This window comes from Diabrotica undecimpunctata, chromosome 5 (assembly GCF_040954645.1).
Source record: "Diabrotica undecimpunctata isolate CICGRU chromosome 5, icDiaUnde3, whole genome shotgun sequence".
Classification (NCBI taxonomy): domain Eukaryota; kingdom Metazoa; phylum Arthropoda; class Insecta; order Coleoptera; family Chrysomelidae; genus Diabrotica; species Diabrotica undecimpunctata.
The window spans coordinates 66,559,916-66,587,228 of record NC_092807.1 but is presented as its reverse complement, the minus strand read 5'-3'; the positions used below and the strand labels follow the sequence as shown (position 1 = coordinate 66,587,228).

General features: G+C 34.2%; 1 protein-coding gene across 2 annotated transcripts in view; it reads right to left on the bottom strand.

The window, feature by feature from the left end:
* The window catches only part of LOC140441362 (rabankyrin-5), a 456,167-nt gene that overhangs the window by 314,103 nt on the left and 114,751 nt on the right, over positions 1 to 27,313 (bottom strand). For both annotated transcript variants that reach the window (XM_072532038.1, XM_072532039.1), the window contains 2 exons: positions 18,831 to 18,953; positions 5,932 to 6,251 (listed from right to left, as the gene is read on the bottom strand). In XM_072532038.1, the coding sequence (XP_072388139.1) occupies positions 5,932 to 6,251; positions 18,831 to 18,953 (443 nt within the window). The remainder of the gene's footprint in view (positions 1 to 5,931; positions 6,252 to 18,830; positions 18,954 to 27,313) is intronic.

Here is a 27,313-nt window from a genome sequence, read left to right as displayed (position 1 = left end):
GGAAACTCTATCAAAACTTCAGGCTTTTGAGCTATGATTATACAGAAGGATCCTAAAGATACCATAGACAGACAAAGTCACCAATGAAGAAGTACTGCGGAGGATGAACACAACCGCGGATTTGGTCAACATAGTGAAGGGCCGTAAGCTGCAGTACTTGGGACATATAATGAGAAATCAAGGCAGATACGAGCTACTTCAACGCATTTTGCAAGGTAAAATGGAAGGAAAAATGGTCCCAGGACAAAGAAGTTATCAACCAGAACAACAAAGTCATCATAGCCAAAATGATCGCCAATGTTCGGAACGGACAGGCACCCTAAGAAGACACTTATAAGTAATCTTAATGAAAAGCTGAAGAAAAAATACAGAACCTTATTTAACCAATAAGAACTAAGATAGCATTTAATTCTTAAAATCATATTTTCATTGTTTATTAACATTAAGATCTAAAAACTAAAAGTATTTTAAATGAAGATCTACAATATGTGATCCAAGTTATGGATGGCGTATACAGTAAAGGATTAAAAAGGTATAACCCATTAACATAATGGTATTCGTAAAATACCGCTACGGAAAAGCGGCTGTAAGAACTGCCTGAGCTTCGTTTTTTTCTTAGATCGGAACTTTAAATTGAAGCGCGCTTGCAAAATATTTAATATCTCGCCTTCTGTGTCACGTAGAACCTTCATTTTTACTTGGGTAGCTCAACCAAATTAATAAGAATTGTGCTATCTTGACCTATCTTACTACATTTTTCCGTAAAAAAGTTATTGAATTTTACTATTATATCGTAAGAAATATTTAAATTTTATTGATAAGTGTATATTATTTATATAAATATATAATAATTATTATAAATTAATAAATTCCTTAATTTTTTTTCTACAAAATAATTAATTTTATTATGATTTCATTTGAAGATAAGTGACTAATGAGTATATAAAACCATAAAACCGTAAAAGTACCATAACGTTTTACTCCTCGGTATACGAGTGTACCACTTTTTAGATAAGATTTAGATCTTCGTTTATAATCTATTCAATTTTTAGTCCTTAACGGTAATAGACAATGGAAATATGATTTAAAAAAAATGTTATCTTGGTTCCTATTAGTCATAGGTTTTCTTGTTTTTTGAAAATTGTGTTTTTTTACTGTGTGAGTATATGCCATGAAAAATGTCAAAGTTATTATGAATGTATAAAAGCTAAAAATTCAGCCCTCTTTCATACTCATTTTTAATAACAAATTTAATAAAATGTTGCAATTTTTTTAATATACCTTAAAAATGAACTCTCATAAAAGCGAGTTCGATTTACAGAATACAAGTGTGTATACAGAATACAGATTGACTGTCTGAGCAAGTACGGTCGTTTAAATAATCGCTCTTTGGGATAAACAAATTGAATAACTTTTGTTGATCTATGTGAAATATTCCTCCTCTAATTAAGTGCCACAATTTTGATTAGTTATATTAAATGTCATTATGTAAAAACGAATTTATTAACACTTATAAATTACTGCAAAATTGAGGGTTTTTCGGAAAAATTAAGTGGTAGTCTTTCGATTTTTTATATTGTCGGTAAGAGTAACAGTATTTGATTTCTAGGTCATTGGACTAATAGGACTGAAGATTCATATACATAACTAAGGTCCATTTGGCATGTTGCTGTATTTGAGTTTTCTGTCTCATTGTATTCTATTGGGTAAATTCTATCATTTGAGATACTGTACGTCACGATTGGACTAATAGGACCGAAGATACGTGACTAAGGCCCTTTTTCCATGTTGCTGTATTTGATTTTTCTGTTTCATTGTATTCGATTAATTGATAATATAATAGTTAATAAAACCTCTTCTTTTGTTTATTGCAGCGCGGAACAGTTCAGTGGTAGTCGTGTTATACCACTTTCGTAAATTTTGAAGCCAGGAAATGCGTCTTCTTCCCGGTCCTCTCTTACCATTTACTTTCCCTTGGAGAATCAGCTGGAGAAGGCCGTAACGTTCTTGATTTCTCATTACATATCCTAGATATTCCAACTTTTTAGTTTTGACGGTCATGAGAATTTCACATTCTTTCCCCATTCTACGCAGGACCTCCACATTAGTAACTCTGTCAACCCAGGATACACGTAAGATGCGCCTATAACACCACATTTCGAAAGCTTCGAGCCGATTCATAGATGCAACAGTCAGTGTCCATGCTTCCATTCCGTAGAGCAGAACTGTGAATATGTAGAGGTTCAATAGACGGCATTTTGTTTTTAATGATATGTCTCGACTGTTGAAAATGGTTCTCATTCTAACGAATGCTGCTTTTGCTTTTATTATTCGCTGTTTAATTTCTGTTGAGTGGCCCCATTGGCTATTTAAATTGGTGCCTAGATATGGTGCCTAGTATTGCTCGACTCTTTGGATATTCTGTTGGTTGATTGTAAGTTGAGCGTTTAGTATTGGTTTTTTACTAATTGTCATAAATTTGGGTTTCTTCATGTTAAGAGCTAGTCCGTATCTGTTGCTGACTTCTGTTATGCGATTTGTTAATATCTGTAAGTCATTCAGATTATCGGCAAAAACTATAGTGTCATCTGCATATCTAATGTTATTCAACCATTCACCGTTTATTAGTATTCCTTTCGCACAACCGTCTAAAGCTTCCTTAAATACCCAAATAAAACCTACAAATTGTTTTTGTACGTATGAACTGTTTGTTGTTTACTTATATTCTAAGATCTTTTCTGATAATGCTTTTAAAAATAAAAGCGAAACGTATTCAAGTAAATCAATGAAGTAGTTGACGACTTTCATTTGCCAATTATTGCCGATCAAACCTCTGCTATTCAACCATTGAATATATTTTATATATATATATATATATATATATATATATATATATATATATATATATATATATATATATATATATATATATATATATAGAGAGAGAGGGAGAGAGAGAGAGAGAGAGAGAGACAGAGAGAGAGAGAGAGAGAGCGAGAGAGAGAGAGAGAGAGGGGGGGGGGAGAAATAGTTGTTTCCATACTTTATTTCCAATCCTGTACATATTCGAGATGATTCGGTGGTGTATAATAATAAAAGGAGATATGACGGAGTCTTGTTCTATGGTGTCAAGTTCAAGTAGTAACACATCTAATGATAGACTAATGGCGAAAATTGAAAGTATTGCGAATCATACATTTATCCCGGATTTGTTGATTCCAATGGCTCACTTCACTATATGTAAAGAGTACATCTATTACTATAAGACTACTAAAGAGTAGTCTATTTTCTTAAAACAGTACTCATTTATGGAAAGTAACTTTCCATTAAAAAAGATACATAAAAATGTACTTTTACTTACTGCAAATTTGATTTGCAATATTTGTTTTAATGTAATTATCTTTAATGGGAATTAACCACAAATGGGAAAATTAAAGATGGTAAATAATATAATGTGACTATAAAATAGATTCAGGGGTTCAGACGAATGTTTTATTGTAGTTTTCGACATAATAGAAATAATGGACATATCAGCAATACAACGAAAAAGAAAAGATAGGAAAACATGGCAAAATACACAACTGCAGAAAATAAAAAATGTTTTAAACAACCTAACACAACAGTTAAAAAGGGATCAAAAATAATTAAATAATCATCATCATTCTGACTTTACGAGCCTGCGTGCGTCCTAGCCGAAATTTTTTTATCTCACGCAAATACTGATACCTCCATTTTAGAATATCGGTCCGTTCAATCATGCTTGACTTTACTCCTCGTTTGCAAAAAACAAAGTTCATTTCATGGAGTATTCTCCACATTGTTGTGCGTGGCATGTTTGCTAAATCTTATGTCTTTTTTAACCAGTGCAAAAACTTTGTTCAATCTCGGCGGTAAATTTTTAAAGAAAAAACTGTGCACGATGGCACGTAGCTGCGTACGAACTACTGCATCGTAAGTGAACTTTCTGCTGTTCACTCTACTTTTGGTACGTTTTCTATGGGCCTTAGTCCTCCTTCTGCAGTTTCTTTGCGTATTTTAGAAATAGTACTAAAACTTAATCCCGTCATAGCACTTACTTTATCAGTTAAACTTCTAACACTTTCACCACTTCTTAAATTTAGATGATAATTAAATACAATTAAAACAATTTGTTTTGCACGGATGTCCAAGATATTCCCTTGTCTTAATTTTTGAATTTCCATTTTCAATTAACATTTAATTGTAAAGTCACAATAACTACTAAAGAACCGCAAAGCCTTATTATCATTATGTAGTCAGAGAACGACATAAAATCGCTGACATACGCACACCGTATTATTTTAAGTTGCAATTAGTAATTAGATATATGCAAAGCGGTCCGTTTAATTACTTATCTTTCAATATGGTATTCTAACCGAAAAATAAATAAACTGTCGTTACTATAATTAAAATAATATAAAATAAAATTATCTTTTGTAAATACTATCTATACAATTAAAATCATTTTCCCTACTTTTCATCTCTTTTTTCGAATGGGCATTTTTCGTCAATTACTTTAAAAACCATTAATTTTAATTCATGTCTGTGGAAACCAAAATACAAATAATACAACCCTGAATCGGGCTTGTGTTCATCCTGGCATCGCTGCGCTTCTATCGTCCATAAGAAATACATGGTCCTATCTCCAGAATGTTATTTTCTTACCGTGGAACTCTCTATAGTAAGAATACAACCTATACTCGATCACAAAGAAACTATTGCTTCCCACCAATTTGGATTTCGCAATAAACACTCAACGATAGACCAAATACATCGCATAACAAATGTTTGAGAGATATCTAGAGGAGAATAAAATATGCTCAGCTATTTTCCTACACGTAGCAAAAGCATTTGATAAAGTGTGGCACAAAGGTTTGTTGCTAAAACTAAAAAGATATCTTCTCATTCAAGATATACATTTAATACAGTCATTTGGAAGACAGAACTTCAAGAGTTAAACAGGAAGACGAATATTCAGAACTACGACCAATCAAAGCAGGAATCCCACAGGGCAGTGTTCTGGGACACATACTAAATTTATTATATAACTGCAACATCCCTGTTAAAGAAAATAATAAACTGGCCACATTTGCAGACGGCACTGCAATGCTAGTAGTCGGTGAAACATTCGAAAAGACAACTAGACACCTCAAAAATGCAGTGAACAAAATAAACATTTGAAATAATTAATAGCGCATAAAAATTAATAAACGGAAATCTGCCCATATCAATTTCACTTATAAAAAAATTAATAATCAACCAGTTATACTAAACAATACAATCGTCCCATACATAAAGTTGCAGGAACATATCAGCAAGAAAACTGAAGAACTAAAAATGAAATACTAGAAATTATATTGGTTATTAGGTAGAATCTCACAACTTACAATGAAGAAAAAGGTGTTAGTTTACAAACAAATGGTCAAACTAGTATGGTCCTATGGTTTACAGTTATAGGACTGTACTAGTGAGAGAAACTATGCTTGCCTTAAAAGAATCCAAAACCGAATACTAAGAAACATAGTCAACGCTCCGTGGTATTTCCGCAACAAAGATCTACATTGGGAACTTCATATAGCAACAATTAAAGAAGAAATAGAGAAGATTGCCAAGGGTCACGAAAACCGAGTCCACAACAATACAAATAGGGAATTGTTAAAACTGTTAGATAATCAAGACCTAGTCTGCAGGCTCAACCGCACCAAACATATTGAACTTGTGTGATACTGATAAATATAAAAATGTCAGTTTAAATTCGAGCCTTAAACCTAGTTATAACAGTGAAGTGTAAAACAATAATTATTAGATTCTAAGGTGAACCATTGGGAATACCTAGGATAGTAAAGTAGCATATTAGGTTAAATTTAAAATTGTAGATATTCTATTAAAAAAATACTAAAAAGTTTATAATACCTTTTGAATTGACATGATTTATATGCTCGCTAACTTTTTCGCTCAAAAATACAGCAGCCTTTTGCGCCTTTTCTAATATAAGTATTTGCAGCAAATTCATATAACTACTAGAATAAATTGGATTGGTCTGAGCACCATGTTTTAGTAACTGCTTGGCGTATGAATCATCTTCGTCGTCCCCTGATTCGTACTTCAGTAGGGCGTAATAGAGTGGAGTGTCACCTTTATTAGTTTCTATGTTGACGTTGATCTTACCTTGCTGAAGCAAAAGATGAAATATTGGTTTGTTGTCTGCTTGGATTGCAATGTGAAGGGAAGTACTACAAAAGAACAGAATGTTTGAGATTATTGTTATATTCATTTGGGAATAATACAATTATTACAGTTATATTTTATCGCCAAAAGATTAATCTATTCATCTTTTGAGTTAATACACACATAAAAATAATCTAGGGGACAAAAACAAAATGCGAGATTACAGAAAGATTTAAAATAATTTACTTAAAATATTTTTAATAAAAAGTTATGAACAAGTGTTCAGAATATAAAATAAATATTTTTGCTTAGAATTATCGCAATATAGTAACAAAATAAAATTAAAAAACTAATTTGTTGCCCCTCAACTCCCAACAAATTAGTCTTTAGGTTAAGCTAATATAGTGTATGATCTCCTCGGTTGTTGATTACTGTCCTACATCTGTAAGGCAAACTCATGATCAGATGGTCAATGTCTTGCTGCGGTAGTCTGTTCCACTCCATTGATAGGCCCTCAAACAGTTGCTGTCTTGTATTGAACGCAATATTTTGTTGTAAAATGCGTTTGCCCAATATGTCCCATACATGCTAAATTGGGTTTAAATCTGGTGATTGTGCAAGCCATGGTAAAACCTTAATTTCATTAATTAGTGGAAATTGAAACGTCAATAAACTTGTTTTAAACTTCAATTGTGGCTTATTCCCATTAAAATAGTAATTACTGTAACATGCCATGAGAAAATAGCTTCAGAAAAATCTTAATTTCATTATCTTCGAGGAATTTTCTCACAACCCTGGCAGTGTGGGGATGCGCATTTTCGTGCATTAATGGATATTGGGGAGCAACTTGTTGTGCAAAGGGTACAACAATAGGTTCGAGAATATTATAGTGGTAGTCTGTTGGAATTAGAAACCGTTCCAGACAAAGGAGATTGGTTCTTCTACCAAGAGTGATGCCACCCCATACCATTATATTGCCACCTTTCTGTCTATGAACCTCCTGACGATGGCCAATCGTTCAGCATTACTGCCAGATCGTCTCCAAATTCTTGTATTTAGTGCAAATCCAAATTGGGACTCATCTGTGAACAAAGTTAAGGCCCATTAACGTCTAACTCAATTTTAATGTTCTTGTGCCCACTGAAGTCCCACTGTATCTAGAACATTACGATTTTCAAAGCTCAAAAACAAAAGTAAAAAACATTTTTTTAAATTCATTAACCCTTTATTGGGCACATTCAAAAATATTTCAATAGCATTTACTGAACGACGATACTCAAACTATGCTTTACAAAGCTTGCTGTTTAGTGTAGGCATATGGTATCGGTCATTTGGTCATTTGCGGTGGTAGAACGGCAACCAATGGTTTAAGTTTGCCAGCCATTTTTGACATGTTTGTAGATTTTGCACGTTCTTCCGTCATTGTTAGGTTAGTGCGTGCCTACTAATTTTTTTGGTAAGTAAAAATATATTTTTATACAAAACGAGTTCAACGATGGTTTCTTGAACCTATATTTGATGATTTGTGTTACATGGTATTATATGTAACATGATAATTGATAATATAACTTTATCCAAAAACATTGGTAGCCATATGGTAACAATTATTATCAATAAAAGGTTGTCGTTTTCAGCGTTTTGCTATTATGGATGGAGTTAATGAGATTCCTTCATGTAGTTTCTATGGAAAATGGAAGAGTATAATAACACCTCCTCCTCAAGTTTCTCATAGCTCCAATATGGAGGATAAAGAAAATATAGTTGTCGAAAGTTTGCTCCTAAAATAAATGAGAAACTACTTCCTAGATTGGAGTATTTTACCAAACTGTTCTCACTAGATATTTTAGACTACATACTTGAATAGACAAATTTGTATAGCACTCAAATAAAAGGCACAGGCTTTGGTACTGATCCTGATGACAGATTTTTTGTCAATTATGTTGATGATGGGTATAATAGATCTTGCTTGCTATGAAGATTGTTGGGTCAGCGGAACACGCATCGAACAAGTTGCAAGCTTGATAGGTTTTTCAAAATACATACATTACATATTTTCAAAATACGTCCGTTTTTGGAAGTAGGATTTAGAGATAATTTTAAAAAGTTTTACTTTGAAAATGAATACTTCATTGATGAAACTATGGTAGTTTACAAAGGAATACGAGATGAAAATTTACGTCAGTATGGTTATATTTTAGATTTTATTCCATACCAAGGTTCAAGCACCTTAGAAGAAATAAACTGTGCACCTAATAAACTAGGGAAGGAAGAGATAGAACTAGGTATGGGTGCAGCTGTTGTTATAGCTTTATCAAAAGCAATACATATTCCTAGTATGTCAACAGTGTTTTTGACAATTATTTTGCAGGCTTACCGCTTTTTATATATTTAAAAGAAAAAATGGGTATATATAGCTTGGGAACAATAAAAAGTAACAGAGTTGGTGGATGTGCATTAGAAACATATAGTCTTGAAAAAAGCGGGAAGAGTATAAAGACAAAGGCATTATCGGCGTAAAATGGTTTGACAATAAAGTTGTATTGTTAGGAAGTACATTGCATGGAATAGAACCAGTAGATGCAGTAAAAAGGTACAGTAAAATTTCAAAAACAAAAATAGATGTTGCATGCCCTTCCATTTTAAAATAGTACAATAAACATATGCGACGCGCAAATACGGCTAATGCATTGATGGGTTTTACAAATCTCCACACCAAGCTAAAAGATGGTATTTTGCAATTTTTGTCTATATTGTTGATCTATGTGTGACGAATGCTTGGTTGTTGTACAAAATAGACTGTAAATATTTGAAAACAAAGTTCATGCCTCGAAAAAAATTTAAATTGGACATTGCAATTATGTCAAGCATACACAAAAGCATTATGTTAATTTGGAAAAGGTTCCAGAAAAAGAAGACCAAGTTTGTGCCAGGGTGGTTCTTTAAAAATAAGATGTCCAGTAGTTGAAAGGCCAAATGTTTTAGCAAGATTGAATTCTTATGCACATTTGCCCATACATACCACAAAAGGAAGATGAAGGTATTGCATCAAGGGAACGAGCCGTCTTAAGTGTAAAAAAGTGATGCAAAGCTCTGCCTCACTGAGGAAAAAAACTGTTCCAAAGCCTTTCATCAAAACAAAAAATTGTAAACTTCTTTGTTTTCTTGTTACGATATAGTTGTAAGTGATTTTTGAAGTTTATTTTGCAGTCCTTGTTAACCATATGGTTACATTCTGTAATTCGTTCCAGCATAATGTTTCAGATATATAAATATCAACATTGGATTATACTTAACATTTAGAGACTGCTTAAATAAATAACTTATTTTTTAAAGCCATTTTAAAATGATGCCGACTAAAGGTTATAATATACAATGTAACCGTGTTACATGTACAAGTTTACATGTTACAAGTTTAAACCTTGTTTCTTCTATCATTTGTGATAGTTAATGAAGCGCTTATGAAAGGACGGACGCTCGGGCTGCAGCGTGTATAAGAGAGAGAAACAAGATCTAGGGCACAAATTTTTGCTGGTTTAAATTCTCATTATGAGCGCCCTCCCCGCCATAATAATGTTCTAATAGTTATTGATGTACAAAAGGTGTTATTAGGATAATTACGGTGAGCAACATAATCCAGCCAGAGAGCCTCTGGCCGAAGGATGGATATTGCTCGATGGGCGGAATCATCCGATAACACCAGTGGTATACACAAGATTTTGTCTTTCACTTCACATAATATAAAAACTAAAATTAAGACGTTTTTACTTTTTATTTTACTGCACCTACAATATATATATATATATATATATATATATATATATATATATATATATATATATATATATATATATATATACAGATTGAACGAATTTAAAACGGAACATACGAAATCAATGTATTTCGGCTCAACTCCGCTCTAGGTGGTTGGCCAAAAAAGGTTGTCAAATAATTATATTATAAAAATCCAATACTTTAGCGGGCTGCTGGATTCTGAACTCATTCAAGAACAAGTCAAAACTCCACCCAAATAGGTTGCCTAGAATCACTGTGAAAACCAGACTAAACAAGCAGTTATTATGCTGTCAAACCACCTATCGCTTCCTTATAGTCCAAGAGATAGAGCCGAAATTTTGAACTCATCAGTAATATGACATTTCTCTATTGGAATATATATTACAGAGTTTGCCTTACAGGCGGACGCCCTTCGTGGTACAGGGGGTGGCTATACAGGGATGAAGTTGTAATTTTTTTCGGAAAAATTAACGATCGATAATATGGCTGAAAATTTGCCCAGAGTAAGATCTTGGTATAACTAGACGAAATCCCAAAGGGCGGACGCGAGAGTGGATACATAAGGGGTGGTGGACAGGGGTGAAGTTGCAATTTTTTGGGGAAAAATTAACGATAAGTAATATGTCCGCCATTTTCATGGCTCATTATTTAGCCCCTAAAAACTCTAAATCCAAAAGGCGGACAGCTGGGTTGGTACAGAGAGCCATAAAACGGGGTCAAATGTACCACTTCCCTGCGCATTTTCTGTAAGTTATACCATGATTTTTTTCCAAAAATTTTCAAACGATTTTTCCGATAAGAAAAAAAAACTTTTCTAAAACATTTGATAAAACTCTACTTCATCGTCTGAATCTTTTATAGAATATTTTGTAGTTTTAAAATGATATTATGATGTTTTTTTTTCAAACTAAAGTCATATTTACTTTACAAATCACATTTTTTTTTTCTTAAATATAAATATTTTACGAATTAATTTTTGAATACAATTGAATAAATGTTTGATATTAGAATGAAAAACAAAAAAACATATTTTCAATATAATAATCAATTGAAATTATCTGATGATTGATAAAAATTAATTATGACACCGGTTAAGTAATTTTATTAAATTAAAGTAATTTTATAATGTTAACTATTGAATATTTTCGGTATAACAAATAGTAATTTTACTTATTTTTTATTACAATAAAAAGGTTTTTAAATTTAAATTGCATAAATAATGGTTGTTCAGATATAAGAAAAATTTGATTTATTATTAGATTAATAATCAAATACAAAATATATTATTTCTATTTATCAATAGGTAAAATTCAATTTGTAGAATTCCTTTAACATTTTACAAATAATTATTAATAAAAATCAATTTAATAGTGGAATTATCAATTTTTTAAGTTTTGAAATTTACTTTGTAGATATTTTCAATATTTTTTTTTAACTTTCAAATTGATTGAATTTTTTTTTATTAGTTAATTATAATTTTACAAATTCTGATTGGACATTAATTTTGCATCATTAGTATTTTAAAATATTAAAATAATAATGATGCGCGTTCCATTTAGATCAGTAATTCTAGACGCATGCGCTAAATGTAATAAGTATCAAGATGCTTTTATCCAACTTGGTGAAACTGACTTCGATTGTAATGAAGATTTTGAAACCTTAGAAACTTTCATATGTCACTTATATGGAACAGGATTGACGAGAACAATTCCAAAAAGAAAAGTAAACGATGTCAGATTTTCACTATTTAACCGGCAGTATAAGTTGCATGATGTGAACGAGCCTTTAAAAAAAAAACTAAAAAATTTCGATGCTTCAAGCTTACCACCATGTCAAGATGAATTACACCAACATCTACTGCGAGCTCATTATATTTCAAATATTTGGACAAATGCTCATAAAAAAAGTACCAACACAATTGATTGTTGAAGAACATGGTTGGGAGCTTGAAGATGAAACATATAAATTCAAATGGTTTAGTTTAGTGGACCTCAGATGCCAGAATCAGTTCGAGAAGTAGTAATTGAAAATGAAGCAGATAATGAATGTGATATTATTGAAAGTGAAAGTGACGAAGATGATGAATGTAATGACATCAGAGTGAGAAAAATGACGAAATTTTTAAAGTTTTTCTAAATTTTTTTTTCTTATGGGAAAAATCGTTTGAAAATTTTTGGAAAAAAATCATGGTATAACTGACAGAAAATCGAAAGTATTCTACAAATTAGATTTTACCTCAAAAAATTACGAAAATTTTCATTTACGGAAATTTTTTTGGAAAATTTTGAGGAAAACTCTACTTGACGCTTTTCAGAATAGTACCTAACAGAAGTGAGCATACAAATTTTCAAATCAATCGGTATAAAAATATTATAATAAAATCAGTTTGAAAATTGTTACCGAGACCTAAAATGCGCAGGCAAGTGGTACATTTGACCCCGTTTTATGGCTCTCTGTACCAACCCAGCTGTCCGCCCTTTTGGATTTAGAGATTTTAGAGGCTAAATAATGAGCCATGAAAATCGCGGACATATTACTTATCCTTAATTTTTCCCCAAAAAATTGCAACTTCAACCCTGTCCACCACCCCTTATGTATCCACTCTCGCGTCCGCCCTTTGGGATTTCGTCTAGTTATACCAAGATCTTACTCTGGGCAAATTTTCAGCCATATTATCGATCGTTAATTTTTCCGAAAAAAATTACAACTTCATGCCTGTATAGCCACCCCCTGTACCACGAGGGGCGTCCGCCTGTAAGGCAAAGTCTTAACCCAGTTACAATGAATATGTTCCAATAGAGAAATGTCATATTACTGATCAGTTCAAAATTTCGGCTCTATCTCTCCGACTATAAGGCAAGCTCCTCTTTCCTTTATCTAAGCAGTCAGATGGATATTTTGAGCGGTGTTGCCAATCTCATTCCTCTAGATGTTTTTCAAATAAGGTGTTAACCATAAAATATTTACAGGAAAGAAAGGAAATAACTACAAACCATTAAATTTATTTTTGTTATTAGTCTGTTGTAGTAGATTGGTAAATACAATGAAAAATATAGGCAAATATCCGATTTATTTAAAGATACGAAGAAGATATAACTCTCAAAAAGATCCGCAAATCGGATTATTACACGGCGATTGGCAACATTGACTTTGGGCGGTGCTATAGACTATGGTGCATCCTAAAAGGAGACAGATAGTTGAACGATATTTTATACAATGTCTATCACCGGGTATGGATTTATTTTTGTCCAAGTTTTATATTGGTCCACTATTTCAAATGCAGTTCAAACAGACATATATTAAATTGTATGTTCCGTTTTAAATTCGTTCAATCTGTATATATATATATATATATATATATATATATATATATATATATATATTTAAAAATATTTATATATATATATATATATATATATATATATATATATATATATATATATATATATATATATAGCTTAAAAATTTTTAAATCTTCGTATCTACGTTTCGAGTTTTTTGTGTTACGTTAGTTTTAAAAATGAGTAAAGTTTACAGTACATATATAATAACATCTATAATATACTACATATTGAGTTAGAACTGATGAAGCTTTAGAAATATAAAGCGAAACTTATGAAGTAGTTGACTTCTTCTTTTATTTGCCAACTTGAATGACCGATTAAACCTCTGAATTCACTAGTTGAATACTTTATATATATATATATATATATATATATATATATTATTGTAGCGAGATTAATTAAAACGATCGGTTCGAATAAATATATTTATTTATAAGTTTACAGTTCGGTAGTATCTTAACAACTAAACTCTACTCCTAACATCGTTACATATATATACCAAAAGTATTATGTTCGAGAATATTCTGGAGTAGTCCCACCTCTAATTCGTCTCATCGAAAGCGAATCGAAGACGGGCGGTATTGAAATGCCAATTCTTGAGTTCTCTAGATCTTTCCTTCTAAGAATTATGACGTATCGTAGATGGGCTATTTCGACACATTATGTATATATATATATATATATATATATATATATATATATATATATATATATATATATATATATATATATATATATATATATATATATATATTATATATATAAGTAAAAAGTAATGGCATGTCTCCATGCCAAAAACCAAAAATGGTATATCGATGGAAGGCAACCGTATATACGTATTTCTGACTATTGGTCGTCTTCTAGAAAAGGAGCATATTAACTGGGGAAAGGATCACTATATTATATATATATATATATATATATATATATATATATATATATATATATATATATATATATATATGAGTAAGAAAAAAGAAGTACTTGTGATTCGTTTGGAAAAAATATATAAATGTTTTGGATGGGTTGGAGTCAATAAAAGGGGCTATTGGTTAACTATTTATTATCTCGGGCTTTCAATTGTGTTTACAATTATTATCAAGAGCTGCTAAAAAAGACAAAATATCTTACAAAGTTGAACTAGAAAGAAAAAAATTTTTTTGTTAACTCACCAAATAAAATTAGTTTGGTTAATAAAATTGCTGCTAGAATATTTCAAAAAGAATTACTATAAAAATATCCTTACCTAATAAATGTTTCATGAATTTTGTGTTTAGGAAGTCCCAAAACTAAATCATCTACATATCTTTTAATAAAAGGAAGGAAAAAAGTGCAATTGTTGATACAATCACTGATAACATCATCCATGACATAGCTACTTAGAATGGGTGAAAGACTAGATCCCATAGGACTACCAAAAATTATGGAGTTACCGGATGATTATGCTTATCGAGCAACATCCATCCATAATAACACCCTTGTTGCATAAATAACTAATAAAAATTTGTGCCCTAGATCTTGTTTCTCTCTCTTATACACGCCGTAGCCCCAGCGCCCGTCCTGTCATAAGCGCTTAACTAATGATTAAAAAACAAGGTTTTAAAATGAAATACGCAAAAAAGGCTTACCAGGAGATGATAAATACTTATCAGGAGAGCAAGGTTGAACTTGAATCCTTGAATCTTTGGTGAATTCAACAATAATGTTTTTTACTTTTACTATTTTTGAAAATCGTAATTGTTTTTCTCAGTTTTAAATTATTTATAACTCGAAAACCATCAAGTTTACTAAAAAACTACAAGAGACCTACTTTATTCAGAATAATCCAAAAAATAAAAAAAAAATTGTACGGTTCTAAAAAATTGATTGGTAGAATTTGTTTACAAAAATTGCTTAAAAAAAATTGAACAACTTTTCGCCTGGGCAACCTCATGAACCATATGTTGGAGTATCTCACAAAACTGATTATGAAAAAAAATCTCATGGGAATATTCTTCTGAGCGAACCCGAGATTTCGCCTTGTCTAAATAGTCATTCTTATCAGCATTACCGTCCATGTTGGTACAATAATCGACAAAACAACAAAAAAGATTAAAAATATAAATTTATTTTTGTATTTGCATTTAACATTAATTTAAAGTTATTAATATATGCGTCCCCTAGATTATTTTGATGTGTGTATATGCTTAATATATCGCTGTTCTCGTTTCTCGCTTGCTCTTCTAGTCGTTCATGTGTGATCATCTATAGATTTGCCATTTTTCATTATATTGTCTTTATATGTGGTAGTACTTATTGTTTTCCTGTTTTTATTCATAATGTCTCGAGATGTTGATTTATTATTTTTGCCGGTCTTTTGTTTAAAACGCTCCCACGACAATTTCATTAGTTGATACTTCTTTAGTTGATAAGATGCGGTCTACTAGACACGAAAACTCAATTAATCTTATTCAAATCCTCTCACAAGCCGCGATGCTGGGTTGAACCAGATAGTCGTCCAAGGAAAGGCTCTTGATTATAGAAACTCGGATGTCCTACTTGGGAGTTCATTTTAGTAGGTCTCTCAAATGTGACATTGACATCAAAGGCACCCTAGGCAGGGTAAGAAAAAGAGCTAGACTCCTGGGAGCGTTCTCTGGAAAAACCCCCAATAAAACTCTCTTGCACACCTAAGACTTTCATCACGCTTATAATCGAATAAAAGGCGCGTGTCTACGCGTCACTAAATTCTCGTCAAACCAACGCCATTATGGCAACTGAGAGGACAATTCTCAGAAAAGGCATGAGGAAACGTCCAGATTATCCGTCAGCACCAAATTGCGAACATAACATCAATAAAGGACAGTGTCCAATCTCTCAGCAAAATATATGTCCTCCGCACAATAGCTCGCTCCAACAACAGAGTTAAGCAAACTTTAAGGTCTCCCAGTCACCGTCGGGGTGACTCACTTACTTACATTTACAAATATATGTTGTGCTGTCCGTGTGTGTATGTGTGTTGTATATGTGTGTGTATGTAACCTGAGAGGGGTATTGCCCAGTTAAATCTGGGCATATACCCAGACTGTTTGTAGACAGAGTGTTCCTTCAATAGTAGAGAGATGTGACATGTACCCGTCAGGGGTACACCTTATTGATACCTTGCAGACTGTGTATTAGAGCGAGGAATTTCCTGCATAGAGGTGACTGCATAAGTCTGGGAGGCGCTAAAGAGAGAAAAGTCCCAACAGGATGGTCCCATTTGGCGTTCTCTGGAGAATATGGCCGTAGTGGTTTTAGCAGGTAACGAGCCTGGCTCTGCAGTTCGGACATAAAGTCTTTCCACCACCTTGAGCAAGCAAAAAAAGTCACCGTCGAGTTAATTTTTTTCTCATAGCACTCCTTTTCTATTACCACCATCTAAGTCCCCGTGCAACAGCCGCATACCACTTCAAAAAAATGGCCTCGCAACTGACGTTGCTCGCCCCCTCAAAAGCTCCCACATAGAGAGCAGTCCCTCCTTGAAGAAGCGGAAGCTTAAACAAGCTTATAACTTTCAGATTCGACTCAGATAGTTGGCCTGTAGACATTGATACCGTCAGCAGACTGTATAGAGAATGCAAAAATACAGCCTCTGGCCCAGATGGCATCCACAAGAGATGCCTCAAACAATTTCCAGAAAGTATCTTTCCGATGCTATTCAAAATTATCAACGCAAGTCTTCGGCTGGAATATTTTCCTACCTTTTGGATAATGATCAGCTCAGTTATAATCCCTAAACCAGGAAAACCTCACCAGCACTGAATTCTATAAAAAAATTTCAATCTTAAGTACCCTAGGCAAGATCTACGAAAGAATCCTTAAGGAAAGACTCGTAGAACACCTAGAGAAGTTCCACATCATTCCCAATTTCCAACTTGGATTCAAAGCTAGTCATTCCTCGCATAAAGCATTAACAGAAGCAGCAAGCTTCACTCTCAGGCGATAAATGAACACCATAGTCAAGCAATAAGTATCTTTTTAAATGTGCAGAAAACATTCGATCAGGTCTGGCGTTTAGGCCTGATCGAAAAACTCCAAAAAACCTTGGTGCTAATTGCTTTCCTGAGAATAATTCGCTCATACCTCTCGAACTGCCCGTGTCAAAGTTGCTGACAAACTTTCCACATCCTTCACTCCTCAAGCAGGAGTTCCATATGTTTCAATACTAGCACCTATAGTATAACAACTACAACAGCGACTTCCCTATACTTCGAACCAAGGAATAAATTATAACTATAACAAAAAACTTGAAAAACAACAAGGCACCTGGCGAAAACGGTATCTTTTTTAAAAGTTTCTAAAAGAAGGTGGCGAAAGGCTGCAACAAGAAATAGTTGATACGTGAAGTATGGATCAGAGCAGCACACAAGCAGCGGACAGAAACTATCTCATCCCCAATACAGACAAAAAAGAAGATATCGTAGAATGTAAAAGCTATAGGGAAATAGCGATATATATATATATATATATATATATATATATATATATATATATATATATATATATATATATATATATATATATATATATATATATCGATCATATCGATAATAAACAAAATTAAAATCAACTTTGATAATCTGGGCGAATATCAAGAAGGCTTGAGAACAAACAGATTAGTAATAGAACAAATTTTTACTACAAAACAAATATTATCTAGCTCATAAAAATTACTATACTATAAACACTTTTTGAAGAACGAGAATATTTCTGAGAGGAGAGCATTTTGAGCTTTTGTTAGAAATAAATGAGGAAAAAACAAAATATATGGTGATAGCACCTTGGATCATCAGAGGTTGTACCGTAGATAATATGGAAGCCTCGTGCTAGTGGCGGATCTAGACATTTGCCTTGGTGGGAAACTTCCAACTTGGGGGGGGGGAACTTCCAATGAAACCCCAAGCAAAAGACGACCAAAACTACATAAAAGACATAAATAATAGGATTTCTTTAATTTTGGACCTTCTTGGAGGGAAATTTTTCCTTCGCACCACCCGTGCAAGGGCGGATTGGATACCTTATCATCGGATTCGTTTGGTACATTTTTCTGTCTATGTGTTTGTTTGTTCAAAAACAGTATGGGATTCGAAATCAAAACTTTTATTCAGCTTAACTCTTTTCAAAAATATTAACGTGACACCACTTTACCTTCAAATAAGCTACTACTAATGCTATGTCGAGTCCTTTATATAGCAATTATTTAGTCTGGACTATCCCCATAATTTCAAAAGGCTTCTAGAATCTTCTTATAATTCCTAGATTTTGTGCGAGTCACAGCGATATCAAAGTTTCAATAACTGTCATGAAAAGAATTATTACGACAGTTCCGTAACATTTATTTCATATAAAAAAAGTCCCTTGAAAAAGAGGTATTAAAAAACTGGAATGTTCTAGACGTCATGAAAGCTCCCGAAATGTCTGATTTATTGTTCAATGGTAAGAATAATAAAATTTCAAATCTGTTAATTTATGCTATAAAATACTTACAAACCATGTGAATTTTGGGAATTTATATTGATATTCTTATTTATAAGTCTTTCAGCTATGTTTACGGAGTTTTCGACGTCAGCAGTCCCGGCGATAAGATGCAGAGCTGAATCATTGCCACTTCTGTAAATAAAAATATTCATAGGTAATATATAGATAAACATGATAAAATATACCTAACATTACGATATGATGCACTCAAAAAAAAATGTTTCCTGTATCTACTATTTAAAACTTTATATTAAATTTCAAACAAACTTTTTCAATTAGTACTAATATGTAATACGTGTGATTTCAAATATACAAAAGTGTTTCCAAATTAAACCTAATATTATGTTTTAATATAGTATTTTTCATATAAAAATGCGTGCATGTCACAATTTAGATAAAGTGACGTCACTTATATTTAAAATTTCCAGAACGTCAACCTTAGAGTTCAAATTTTCCTAACACAGCTAACTGCTCGATCTTTCATAAGCGTCAACGTGGTATAATCAGAAAAATGTAATCATCATTATATTGGGAATTTTAGAATTATATTGATTAAATAACCAAAAAGATTTGTTATTATTAATAATATAAATTTTATTAAATAACTCTTTAAGTCTAATATTCCACAAAATAATAATTTTAATTAAATATATTAGACAATTGTACGCAACTGATATGGGAATACTTCAAATTTTTTGACAGTTCAGCGTGTGGCAAAATTGTTAAAAGTGTTGCCGCTTTTTTAGAGTAATAATTTTGTTTATGTTTTGATTTCTTACACAATTTGATCATAGTATATTACATATTAATAAATTGTATTTATAAATACCTATTAAATTTGGATTAACAGCTTTAAAACTAATTATTGTTGTGTATTGTGATTGTGCTATGCCAAAACAAATAAATAGTCTGTAGAAAGCTGATAAGCTTTCATATAAGATAGATTATTTTGAACAAGAAATAATGGCGGATGTTTTTATTATTAATGCTCTAAATAGACGTAAGTTTAAAATTTAGAATATATAATTTTGTATTAAAATGTTTTCTTATGTATTTTAGTGTGTTGCAGTAGTCTTAAAACTAAGTGCATTTACTGTTATATAACAGTTTGACAAACAGTTGACATTTTAAAAATTCCTCACTTACTAACTATTCTGATATTTTGGCAACGCTGTGGGGTTCTGACGTCGTAAATCTTAAATGACGTCCAAGCATTTTTATATGAAAAATACTATACACTGTGCCTATTTTGTCTCTATCTTCAATAGTTTGATCTATCGTAAATCACAAGTATTTTTTAGAACCCCACTGCTCCGTTAGGTTAGGCATTACTATTCTGAAAAATTATCGCCACTGCATTTGAAACCAACAATACGAATTTTAAATGCTTAATTAATGATACAATATGCTGACTTTTCTTACTGATATAGGACACTGTGAAATCTTGTCGAACTTATACAGCTATATCTTATGCAACTTTTACTCGAATTAAGTTTGTGAGGGCTCGTTAGATTTGGTAGGTATTCGGGATTTGCAAAATGTAATTTGTGTTATTATATAATGTTTAACGCCTTTACTAGAGGGCGATATTTAGATTTTTTCTATATTTTCTTAAAATAACATTATGTACTATCTAAATTAAATGTGACGTAAATCTATTGATAAAAATTTAATGATGTAAATCACATCTAATTGTGATCTTCAGCAGCAGACGGAAGATGACTAGATTTCACAATATAGGTATATTTATATTTGTGGGAGAAAATTACTATATCTTACAAGTAAAGTACAATGAGTTTTGTGCAGTGGATAGTGTGGTACTTGAAAGTATATTCGAAGAAGAGTAGACCACATCTGTTTGAACGACGATTGTCTTGAGTTGGGATATACTATGAGGCTGTGCTGTTCAGTAGCTATTAATAACACCGTAATCTATAAGTTCAGTATGTCCGTTGCAGCGAGCTAGTGAAGTGCTAATTTTTAAACACGATTGGTCTACGATTGTAGACCACGCGCCTAACAGTGTGAAATTATTTTTCGAGTACCTACGTAGTGTTTTTATATAATAAACTTGTCATAAATTAGGTAAGTGTTGTTTTTTCTTGAATTTGTTGTTTATCTTGAATGTTTATTTTGATACATAATTTTATAGTATTGTTACAAACATGCTCTCGGCATGGCCCAGGTAAAGGTTGCATTGCATCTCTAATACCCTTCCAGAAGCTTCTCCGTGTATCGAGTGCGAGAGAGAATAACCGGTCACGTAGGCGAACTAGAGGTGGGACAACGCCAGAATATTCTCGAACGTAGTAACTGTAGTATATATAGGTGACAATGTTAGAAGTAGAGTTAGTTATTAAGATACTACCGAACTGTAAAGTTATAAATAAATATATGTATATAAATTCGAACCGCTCGTTTTATTTAATCACGTTACAGTTGGTGTCCGGTGTGAGATTTGCAAATAAATTCAGCAGTGATTTTTGGAAAAGACTTTTGAACTTTTGAAAAGTATTGTTCGTCGGGAACATCCGCGTAGTTCGGTAGTGCCCTTTGTACGAAAGAACATTTAAAAAAGTACGTGTGTGCCTGACCAAAGATGCTGCTAGTACAACTCTCAGTAAAACAGTTGCGAGAGCAACTAGAAGAACGCGATGAAGATTGCAACGGGTCCAAGAAGATCCTCCAAGAACGACTGAAGAATGTTCTTAACAAGAATGGAGATGATCCAGAGACATTCCATTTTCAGTCAGCAGAAGAAGCAGTTTTATTGAAGATAGAAGAAACTTCTAAAAAAACTGATGATAAATTCGAGACTGTTTCCAAAAGATTCGATGAAACGTCTCAAATGATTGAAGTAACTTCGCAAAAAATTGAAGAATCTTCTCGAAAGAATGATGAAAGATTCAATGAAACGTCTCAAATTATTAAAGAAATAGCTAGACAAAATGACGAGAAATTTGAAAATGTGTCTAGAAGATTCGACGAGACTTCTCAAATAATTAAAGAAGTATGTAATCAAAACAATGAGAAATTTGAAGAAGTCTCAAGAACATTCGATAACATACAGAAAAATGTAAACAACGTAGAAGACAAGATCAAACAGTTAGAGAGCATGATAACTAATACAAAAGTGCTACCAACAGTTAATACAATAGCCTTAGATCCGGTAGTGAAAGAAGAATCACCTAGAGACGAAACGACACATAATATGAGATTCAAATTGCCACCATTTGATGGAAAGTCTTCTTGGTCCATATACCTTAGACAATTTGAAGCTATTGCGACAGCCAATCATTGGACAGAACAAGAAAAAGCTGTTTCCTTGACTGCTGCTTTACGAGGTGATGCTGCAGATATCCTAAGATCGATTCCTAAGGGTCAAGAAAAATGTTACCAGACCTTGTTTACCCGACTAGACAAACGTTATGGAGATGCCCATCTACAACAAGTCTACAAGGCGCAACTAAGAAGTAGAATTCAACGAGCAAGTGAAAATCTGCAAGAGTTTGAAGCAGATGTTGCTCGTATAGTGCGGTTGGCTTATCCGGAGGTACCAGACAACATTTTAGAAGAAATTGCTGTAGATACCTTCGTCAATGGGTTAAAAGAAAGTGAATTACAGAAAGCTTTACGACTAGCAAGACCAAAAGTTCTAGATGAAGCGCTCGCTATTGCCTTGGAACATGAAACAGCCAGTCAAACTTCACGGAGTCATCGAGTAAGAACCATTGAAGAAGGCGACGAACCAAACGATGAACGTCTGGAAGAAATGGTACGAAAAGTAGTTCGTAACACGATGCCGAAGAGACGCCAGCCCAGATGTTGGAATTGCGGTGACGTAGGTCATATTCGCCGTAATTGCAAGAAAATGATACAACAGTCGGAAAACTAGAACGGGTCGACAACAAGGGGCAACTGCCGACCTCGAGAAACACAGCCCCCATAGTAACTGTGAACATTACGTCCTCAGGTGGAATTCATAGCTTGTACATAGAGGGTCGTATCAATAATAAATGTAGATCGTTTTTGGTAGATACAGGTGCAACGAGAACTATTGCACGGCCAGAAGTAGTACGAGGCCATCTTAAATTATTGCCTGCAACAGTAAAGCTTAGAACAGCAACTGGTGAGATAATTAATACATATGGCGAGGCTAATATGTCAGTATCCATTGGCCAGACCACAGTGAAACATGCAGTATTAATTGCAGAGATCTCCGATGAGTTCATATTGGGGATGGATTTACTAAGGAAAGTTGGGGCTGTATTGAATGTCAAAGATGGAGTTCTCGAGATCAGTGGTGAAGAGTTGCCGTTTCATGAAGACAAAGAAGACGTTATCAGCTTAATAACTACTTGTGACGTAACAATACCCGGTAATAGTGAGAAAATTTTGATGACCAGACCTGATGGTAACTGCCGAGAGGGAAGTTTAAGGATGGTCGAAGATGTGAATAATGCCGAGTTCCTAACGGCAAAAGCTTTGGTGAGAATTCGAGATGTCGTCCCTGTAAGAGTTATGAATTTAAAGGGAAATGCTATTAAGTTAAGTAAAAGAACTTTGATCGGACAGTGTGTTCCCGTGGCTTCGATTTGTTCCATGAATACTAATGAGAAACCGTCGAAATCTAAGTATCCAAAGGAGCTTGTTGAGACGATGATTAAAACGTGCCAAGACCTTGATGATGAACGAACAAAAAAAGTGAAGTCTATGCTGATAGAATTTCAAGATGTTTTTGCCATAGATAAGAAGGATAATGGCAAAACAAGCATAGTAAAGCATAAAATTAATACCGGAGACGCTCAGCCAATCAGACAACAACCTAGACGACTTCCATTTGCGAAAAGAGATGAAGCCGAAGACATCATCAAAGATATGAACAAACAAGGGGTAATTGAACCATCAAATAGTCCATGGACATCACCAGTAGTGCTAGTAAAGAAGAAAGATGGTTCAACACGTTTTTGTATTGACTACCGACAGCTCAATGCAGTAACTAAAAAAGATAGTTATCCTTTGCCCCGAATAGACGATACTTTGGATACACTTTCTGGTTCTCGTTGGTTCTCCACACTCGATCTGAAAAGTGGATATTGGCAAGTAGACATGGAGCCAGCTGATCGTGAAAAAACCGCATTCTCGATAGGATCAGGGCTTTGGCAGTTTACAGTTATGCCCTTTGGTTTATGTAATGCCCCGGCCACATTTGAAAGATTAATGGAGGCAGTTTTAAGAGGTCTAACATGGAAAACATGCCTGGTTTATTTGGATGATGTAATTGTGGTTGGAAGATCCTTCGATGAACATGCCAATAATCTGACAGAAGTCTTTCAACGATTGAGGGCAGCGAATTTAAAGTTAAATCCAAAGAAATGTCACTTGTTTCGACGAGAAGTGAAGTACTTGGGACATATTGTAGCAAGTAATGGTGTAACAGCTGATCCTGAAAAACTTTCAGCAATTAAGGATTGGCCTGTACCAAGAGATAAACACGAAATTAGAAGTTTTCTTGGCCTATGTACATATTACCGACGTTTTGTCAAAGGATTTGCCAACATCTCCAAGCCATTAACAAAGTTGACAGAAGAAGGCAAAGAATATACATGGAGCGAAGAGTGTCAAAGAGCTTTCGAAAACTTACAAATGGCTCTAACCAGCGCACCGATTTTAAGCTACCCTAGACAGGCAGGAAAATTTGTGTTGGACACCGATGCAAGCAACAGTGCAATAGGAGCTGTTCTCTCACAAATCCAAGATGGACAGGAGAAAGTCATCGCTTACTTTAGCAAAGTCTTGTCAAAACCAGAAAGAAACTATTGCGTTACTAGGAGAGAATTGCTAGGCGTGGTAAAGGCTTGCGAGCATTTCCATAAATACTTGTATGGCAGAAAGTTTCTTCTTCGCACGGATCACGCTGCTCTAAAATGGCTTCTACAATTCCGTAATCCAGAGGGCCAGATGGCAAGATGGTTAGAACGATTGCAAGAATATGATTACGAGATCGAACACAGGGCTGGCAGAGTTCATTCAAATGCTGATGCCCTTTCGAGACGGCCGTGCAGTGCAAACTGTAATCACTGTCTTAAATTAGAAGAACGACTTTGCCCCGTGAGACGAACCACCGTCATTAATGATCAATGGCAGCCTCAACAGCTACAAGACGCTCAAGTAGATGATCCATGTATAAAAAGAGTATTGGATTGGATGCGTCGAAGTGAAAGACCTTCTTGGCAAGACATTAGTGCATGTAGTCCAGAAGTCAAGTGTTACTGGAGCCAATGGAATTGTCTAGTGCTGAAAGATGATCTTCTGTATAGAACCTTTGAGAACGATGATGGTACAGAAACTAAGCTTCAGTTGATTGTACCTAAAAGTAAAGTGTCAGAAGTATTGCGTCAGTTGCATGACGGTGCATCAGGTGGACACTTTGGTATCACGAAGACTCTGCAAAAGGTTCGAGAACGGTTCTATTGGGTGAACTGTAAAGATGATGTAAGAAGATGGTGCCGGAAATGTGAACTGTGTGCAACCAGTAATGGGCCAGCTGGTAAAAAGAGGGCACCCATGAGACAGTACAATGTTGGTAGTCCTATGGAAAGAGTAGCAATCGACATTGCAGGTCCACTTCCAGAGACAAATGATGGAAATAAATATATCCTGGTAGCCATGGATTATTTTACGAAATGGACTGAGGCCTATGCGATACCAAATCAAGAAGCTGCTACCGTTGCAGAGGTACTTGTTAAAGAATTCTTTAGCCGATTTGGTGTTCCTTTGGAGATCCACTCCGACCAAGGGCGAAACTTTGAGTCAACCCTATTCCAAAACGTTTGTAAATTGATTGGTGTCAATAAGACCAGAACGACACCCCTGCATCCTCAATCAGATGGAATGGTCGAGAGAATGAACCGAACAATGGGTAAACACCTGTCCAAAGTTGTATCAGAACATCAAAGAGATTGGGACCAGCACATTCATTTATTCCTAATGGCCTACCGCTCGGCCGTGAATGAAACTACAGGCCAGACTCCAACCTGTCTGATGTTAGGTCGTGAAGTTCGTTTACCCTGCGACCTAGAGTTTGGCTGCAGACCTTCCGAAGAACATGTTGCAAGCGAAGATTATGTCGACCGCCTGAAGTTAAGAATGAACAACATTCATGAACTTGCCCGACAACACATCCAGATAGCCAGTGACAGAATGAAAGATCAATATGATTCTCGATGCAAGAGTGAAAGCTATAAAGTAGGTGATCTTGTTTGGCTTTATAATCCACAACGTCGTCGAGGCTTGTCTCCCAAACTGCAAAGACAATGGGAAGGTCCATATGAAATTAAAAAGAAAATAAATGACGTAATATACCGAATTAAGAAGTTGCCGAAAGGTAAACCAAAAGTAGTTCACATAAATCGTCTTGCACCATATGCTGGCTCAAATGAAACAGAAGAAGCACGAACCCTTCAACGTGAGAGCAACGATGACCGGCGACCAAGCTTTAATGAATTTATGTCAAATTACGCAGAGAGAAAGAGTGCTAGATTCGGCGTGACCACAGAAGTTCAGCAGGATCTTTTTAGTGTTCCGCATAACGTCTCTCTAGCCCACTGTGTTGCCCAAGATCTTGAGATGACTAAAGGAATCTCATCCGTATTTTATAAGAAATTCGGTCGTTTGGACGAGTTAAAAAACCAGCAGCCTAAAGTTGGAAGAGTACTGAGATTAGAAGATGGTTCTCGATCTTTGTTGTATATGGTGACTAGGAGGTCGTATACAGACAGGGCAAGCTACGAGGATATATGGCGTGCTCTAACTAATTTGAAGAAAATTGTGTGCAATTACGACATCAAGAATTTGGCCTTACCCAAGATAGGCCATGCACTAGATAATCTGGATTGGAAGATTGTCAGAAGCATGCTTGAAGTAATCTTCCGAGAAACCGGCGTACGAATTACTGTGTGTTGCATTAACCCGATGAGATCGTATCCTTCAAAGTCAGTAGACTGTTATTTCTTTCTAAAGGGTTCATGCAGAGCTGGAGAGTCCTGTAGATTCCGCCATCCTGTGCCTACATATAGAGTTGATGATCGGGACGATCAGATTTAAGAGGGGAGCAGTGTTACAAACATGCTCTCGGCATGGCCCAGGTAAAGGTTGCATTGCATCTCTAATACCCTTCCAGAAGCTTCTCCGTGTATCGAGTGCGAGAGAGAATAACCGGTCACGTAGGCGAACTAGAGGTGGGACAACGCCAGAATATTCTCGAACGTAGTAACTGTAGTATATATAGGTGACAATGTTAGAAGTAGAGTTAGTTATTAAGATACTACCGAACTGTAAAGTTATAAATAAATATATGTATATAAATTCGAACCGCTCGTTTTATTTAATCACGTTACAGTATGTATTTTTCTTCTTTGTTTCAGAGAAACATGTCTGACTCTAAGAAAAGGCGTACACAGAGTAGTACAGACCCAGCTGTATGGTTAAGA